The sequence below is a fragment of the Marmota marmota genome, unplaced genomic scaffold (assembly GCF_001458135.2).
Source record: "Marmota marmota marmota unplaced genomic scaffold, marMar, whole genome shotgun sequence".
NCBI classification, from domain to species: Eukaryota; Metazoa; Chordata; class Mammalia; order Rodentia; family Sciuridae; genus Marmota; species Marmota marmota.
The window spans coordinates 11,162,340-11,168,737 of NW_026000048.1; the positions used below are offsets into that span (position 1 = coordinate 11,162,340).

The 6,398-nt window shown below is 48.5% G+C and overlaps 1 protein-coding gene across 1 annotated transcript in view; it reads left to right on the forward strand.

The window, feature by feature from the left end:
* Positions 1–4,268, forward strand: part of Echdc3 (enoyl-CoA hydratase domain containing 3) — a 17,179-nt gene extending 12,911 nt beyond the window's left edge. Inside the window, exon 4 of the mRNA XM_015495201.2 lies at positions 3,437–4,268. Within this exon, the coding sequence (XP_015350687.2) occupies positions 3,437–3,748 (312 nt within the window). The 3' untranslated portion in view covers positions 3,749–4,268. The remainder of the gene's footprint in view (positions 1–3,436) is intronic.
* The last annotated feature ends 2,130 nt before the right edge of the window (positions 4,269–6,398 follow it).

Genomic DNA, 6,398 nt, shown 5'->3' on the forward strand with positions numbered 1-6,398 from the left:
TATATATATATATATATATATATATATAGTATTCCTGTGGATTAGCTCTGGCTGCCATAACAAACACCACCTTCACACTGTGCCCCCCATATGGTGGAGAGTGAGTGAGCTTTGGTGTCTCTTCTCATAAGGACACCAATCCCATCATATAGGGACCCCTTCCTTCCTTATGACCTCGTTTAACCTGTATTACCTCCTTTTAGACCAAATTTCCAAATACCATCATGCTGGGACATAGGGCTTCAACTTATAAACTTGGCAGGGGGCCACCTCTCAGTCCATAGCACAGCAGTTGACTACAGTAGGTTCTCTATACAGATATTGTTGAAGGAATGAACCAGAGGACGTGTGATTCGAGTTCCCCCTCACAGAAGCCGGTCACCTTCCTTCATATACATGGTTCATGCCAAGTCCGTTGCACTTGTCTCCTGCAAGCAAATCATCACGATTTCTTCTGATCCATGTTTTGCCCAAATGAACCATTTTTCCTAGCATCTCCATTGCACTTGATGTGACAGTGTGCCCTGTCACCATCAGTTAGCTCTTCTTCACAACAATCCTAGGAGACAGTCATTTGTACCCACGGGTTCCTGTTGAGGAAGTGCGAGGTGACAAGCAATTTGCCCCAGGGTCTTTCAGAGGCTGGGCACCCAGCAGATGTGGACCCCTGCCTGCAGCCTGCCCCATGCTTGAACTCCAAAGGTTTGCACTGAAACTGTCTTGGCACACCTGGAATCCTGTCGATCTCCAATATCTGAGGCTGCCAGGTGATTTAAAATGGCACAGTGGGGCCCTGGACAAGGTGAACAGAGAGAAAGGGAGACTCAGGGGAGGCAGAGCAACATGAAAGGAAAAAGAGTCACTGAGAAGGGCACCTGCCAGAAGGTGCCTGATAAGGGGACAGTGCCCACGGACAAATCATCAGCCCAAACTGCCATTCCCACTGCATGGGAAGGAATAAATGCCCTCTGCTGAGCCAGCCAGGAAGGGGCACTGCTACCATTTTCTCTCCCAGCTCTGGTCCCATTCTCAACTACTCTTTGAAACTCATTTGAGATCTTGGTCATGCCAAGTGATGAAGGACTCAGGGCCTGACCGGCTCTTGTTCTTTGTTGTTTGGTTAGTTTTTTCCAATGTGGCATGCGTTTTTCAGGTGGCCACTTCCCATTACGTGGTGCCCATGAATTCCTCAAGAGCCACATGTGTCGATGAAGGAAAAAGGCCACTTAGCTATGCAGTGACAATTTTCTACTTTGACTTCTACTCTGGGTCCCAGCTGACTTAAGGATCTGGGGCAGAGATGGAGCAGAATGTTGTCCTGCTCCTGCTGCTGTGACCCCCTGGGTGTCTTCAGCAGGGTCAAGTTCAGTAGCCATTAATAGCAGGACCCAGTTTTTAGCTCCATGTTCAGCCAGGGGTTCAGACAGGCATCCCTGATGGTGCTCTTTCTGGTCGTCTGCCCGAAGCAACGTACGGTGTCACATTCCCACTCCCTCCAACAGATTACCTCTCTGAAAGAGTAGAAGAAGTCCACGGCCTTAACTTTACACCAACATCACCTGTCCCTGACTGCCAGTCCAGCGGGTGGGGATTCCACGGGCACTGAATAGAGAAGAGGCCCTCTGGCCAGGTTTCTGGCCTCTCCTCTCCATCAAATCTTGATCCCTAGGTGATCCAATATAGTCTCATGACAGAGAGACCATCTAGATCAGTGGTTCTAAACCAGGAGCAGTTCTGGTCTCAGGGACACATGGCAATATCTGGAGACATTTTTTTTTTTTTAATTGTCACAACTAGCAGGCAAATGTCAGGGATGTTGCTGAACTGCCTACATACCCAGAACAGTTCCACACAACAAAAACTTCTCTGGCCCACAATGTCATTATCACCAAGGTTGCTCTAAAGGCCAATGGTTCCTAAATTCATATAGCAAGCAATTCTAGTTATCTATTACTGCACAACAAGCCACCCACAACTTCGTAGCTCAAAACAACAATAACTTGGTTAGCTCATGAATTGGCAATTTGGACGGGCTCAGCCACCAAGGCTTATCTCTGCTCCACAGTGCCATGGCCTCTGCTGGGGGACTCATCTGAAGGTGCTATTGAGGCGGCCCCTCAGCTGAGCCTCAGTGGGGGTTGTCAGCTGGCTCATTTAGCACAACCCCTCTGTGTGGCCAGGTTCCCTGACTAAGCAGCCTAAGAGAAAGAGCCAGGTAGAAGTGGTAGCACCTTTTTGGCCTGTCCTCAGTGCCACCAATAGCCAACTCTTGCCTGGCTGCCTGCCTTCACAAGTATTTAGAACACTATGAAATAAATAAGTACATTTCCTGTTCTAGCAAAGTTTACATGCTAGCAAATCAACAAATAAACCATCAACAAATAAGCATGTAAAATATACAGTGCGCTAAATGATGAGAAGCAGGAAAGATAAAAATAGAGCCAGAAAGGGGGACAGTGTTGGGGGTTATCTGACAATTCTAATGTTGCGATCCTGGAGGGTCATGGATAAGGCGATACACTAGCAGAGACTGAGATGAAGATTCAGGCCATGAGGACACCTGGGAGAGGACGTCCAGGCACAGGGAACAGCAAGAACAGGACCCTGAGGTGACCGCACACTTGGCGAGTTTAAGGAACAACAAAGATGCTACCAGAGAGGGAGTGAAAAGTGTGGGGAGGGGAAGGTTCCCCTGCGCTGTGCCCCCTGCACCTGGGGACTCCTCTTTATGGAGGACTTACAGATCCAGGTCCAGTTTGTGACAGGCTGTTGAATAGAAGACCAGGCAGAGAGTGAGGGGTACTCCCTCTTTCCACAGCCTTGACATCTGTGGAAAGGGCTGTGGGAGGGCAGAGCCATCCTGTCCCTGTCACCTCTTACCTGATTGCAAGTTAAGGACATGCTAGGTTCTACATCTGATCCTGGAAGACGTTTTCTTTAAATGTCTTTCCCTCTTCTCCCCGACTGGAGGGTGTTCTTTTGGGTCATATAGAGGTAACAGCACCTGTGGATTGTCTCCGGGTGGAGACCGCCCCCTGCATTGGTTTGTGGCAGGTAATGGGCCTCTCTGCAGCATGTTTGCAGTGGCCTCCCATCAGATGGGCCACTGTCCTGTGCTTGGCTCTTGAAAGAGGCAGGTGGAATCTCCTGACTCCGAGAGAGTCAGTGGTCTGATCTGTGCAGGACCGGAGTCCTTTCCCCTCCCTGGCTACTTTTCTTTGCTCTTGGAAAGATCTGATCTCATCCCTGGCAGGAGTCAGGGTATTGACAACATCAGGGGTGGTGGATGACATGTCATTTGAGAAGCAGATAACTGGCTGAGGTGTAGTTTAAGCGAGGAGAGCAACAGCCTCAAGAGAGTGGAATGGAAAGGGGGCCTGAAGTGGCAGCAGGGTACCAAGGGTGCCTTCGTGACCTCGCCTGCTTCCTCCCTCAGGTCGCCTTGGAGATGCTTTGCACTGGGGAGCCCATCTCTGCTCAGCAGGCCTTGCTCCATGGGCTGCTCAGCAAAGTCGTGCCAGAAGAGCAGCTGGAGGAAGAGACCATGCGAATAGCCAGGAAGATCGCCTCCTTGAGCCGCCCCGTGATGTCTCTGGGCAAGGCCATGTTCTACAAGCAGCTGACCCAGGATCTTGGTACAGCCTACCACCTCACCTCCCAGGCCATGGTGGACAACCTGGCCCTGGGGGATGCACAGGAGGGAATCAAGGCCTTTATCCAGAAAAGAAAACCCACCTGGACACACTGAGCCAGCATGAACAGAGGAATGGCGGGAGAGTGAGCCCAGTGGGCAGCACTCAGAAGCCCCCTAGCCCTCACCCCCACCCCTGACCACCACTGCTGCCTCTTGGTTGTAACAGAAAACAGGCTGCTTTTACGACACTAATAGTGGTTTCACTGCGTGAGCTTGTACTAAAAGTCATGTTCCACAGGGAAAGGGTCAAAGGCAAGTAAATGCTGTGCTGACTTAGTAGCAGGTTAGTGAGTGCCCAGGTGGACCATCCCTCTGGATGGGGTGCTGTTCAGGAGCGTGTCCACCATCCAGAGGGATGGTCAGCTGAGACATGGAGGAGGGATGCACAACCCATGCTTAGCTGCAATGTCCTCTAAGGCTGAGTCAATTCTGGTTGTTTATGACAGGTGAAACATTTCAAATCTCCGTGAGATGTTTTCTACACTGAAAATCTTCTTGATTCTATTGGGAAATAATCATGCCTATGGCTTTGGAATACTTTTATGTGATTTAAATAAATTAAAGATTTTAGAGACTAGTTGTTTTATCTTTCCAATCAGCTAAGAAAAATTAAAAAAAAAAAAACAACTCTTTGGGTGTTCCTTCTGATGGACTCAGAGTTGGGCCTCATATTCTATACTGCATGTCCTTGCCCTCCAGGTCACTATGAAACCCACACTCTGGGCTCCAGCATGAAGATAAAAGCAGCGGAGGGAGCAGGCTCATCACTGCTCTGGCACATTTCTGAGCTCTGTCAGCTTCTGGTAAAGAATCCAGATAGCATCAGGCATTTGAGTTCCCCAGTTGAGCGGGTGTTTGGGGAACGTATTCCTAAACACGTTACTTTTTGGTTTCTTGTCTAATGTGACTCAAGAAATGTTCCAAATCTCTTGTCTTCCAGTTTGTACAAAAAGCTGATTTTTTTTTTTTCCAGTGCTAGGGATCAAACCCAGGGACTCACACATGCTAGGCAAGTGCTCTACCATAGAGGTAAATCCCTAGCTCAGTTTGCTTTTTTTTTTTTTTTAATTTGTTTGTAGTTGTAGATGGACAGAATGCCTTTATTTTATTTGTTTATTTGTATGTGGTGCTGAGGATCAAACCCAGTGCCTCACACAGGCTAGGCAAGCACTCGACCACTGAGCTATAGCGCCAGCCCTATGTTTGCTTTTTAAGCCAATTTATTACACCTAAGAAATAGAGTGTGTGGCTATAACTTTGATTAGTGCCACTACTGGAGATAAAGGACCATACAGGTCTAACCTGTGGTCTCTCTTCTGTTTCTGAGGTAAGAACCTCATGGCATGGATGGCCCTAGACACGGGTTTCTGTTGAGATTGGCAGTTGTTTTCCTCCCCAGACTTTAGAAACTTAGGAAAGAGGGTGTTCTTGAAAAGGAGAAGTTTAAGAAGATACTTATGAGCAGAAAAAGCATCAGAGCTGCATTACCTGGGCACACAGAATGTGCCACATGCCCCTATACTCTTTCACTTAGTCCCCACAAGAATAGAGTGCAATGGGGACTCACAGATGAGTATTTGAGACCCGGTTACACACTTGGCCCAAAGTCAGACGGCTAGGACTTCATTTGCTTCCTGATACAGCTGTAGGTATTTGCCCCCCCCTGGCCACACTGCCCCATGGGAAATGTTACCAGTCATTAAACCAGAAGCAGGAAAGTGGTGTGTTTCCAAACACTCAACTGGGAAACTCAGGTATCTAATGCTAGCCTGGATTCTTTTTGAGTTGTACATGGACACAATCCCTTTATCTCATTTAATTGTATATGGTGCTGAGGATCAAACCCAGTGCCTCACACAGGCTAGGCAAGAGCACTACCACTGAGCCATAACCCCAGCCAAAGGAGGCGACTCTTAATGGGTAGAATACGTGTTCTGCCTCCCTCTCCCCTCTCCCTGGGCTGGTGTGAGGCTGCCCTGCCTCCCTGGGATCAGCAGGTCTGGAGAAATGGCTGTCCTGCTCCAAGCCAGTGTAACAAAAGAAGGGAATGGACCAAGTACCCATGCTTCAAGACCTGGCCCACACAGTAGACGCCAGATCTGAGAATCAGCAGTGCCCTGCTGCTGTTTTTACTACTGGCTAACAAACAGCTGGCTGAAGTTTCTAAGCTAGGCCATGAGGGACTAGTTGCCATGATCAGCTCGAAAGGAACCCAGCTCAGCAAGGCCACCTATTCTCCGTGCCTCTTCAGGTGACCCCACAGTGGAGATTACTGCCTGAGGTGGCTGGATCACACAATGTAGAGACAGAGTGACAGCGCCTTCTCACACCATTGACAAATGAAAATCAAAGTTGACTTCCTGTTTCTGTGTGAGCGCACATCGCTCCCTCAAACCATGAAATCCACAGGCCTCTGGGCTGGCTCCCCAGGCTGCGAGCTGATGGGCACTTGGGGACTAGCTGTACATTTTAGTAGTCACCTGTGCAGAAAATAATCCAGGAAGAAAAGCTGCTATGCACCCGCTAATGTCATATAATTTATCCCAAGGAAAAATATAAATTCCAGATTTATTTGTATCTCTGCTTCCTTCCACCAGGATGCTGAATGAAATATTTTTCTGATAACCACACATGGTGATTGCTTTTGGAAAGCTGAGCATATTCGTCTTTCCCTCCGTACCATTTGTTTCTGAGGAGCTGAGCT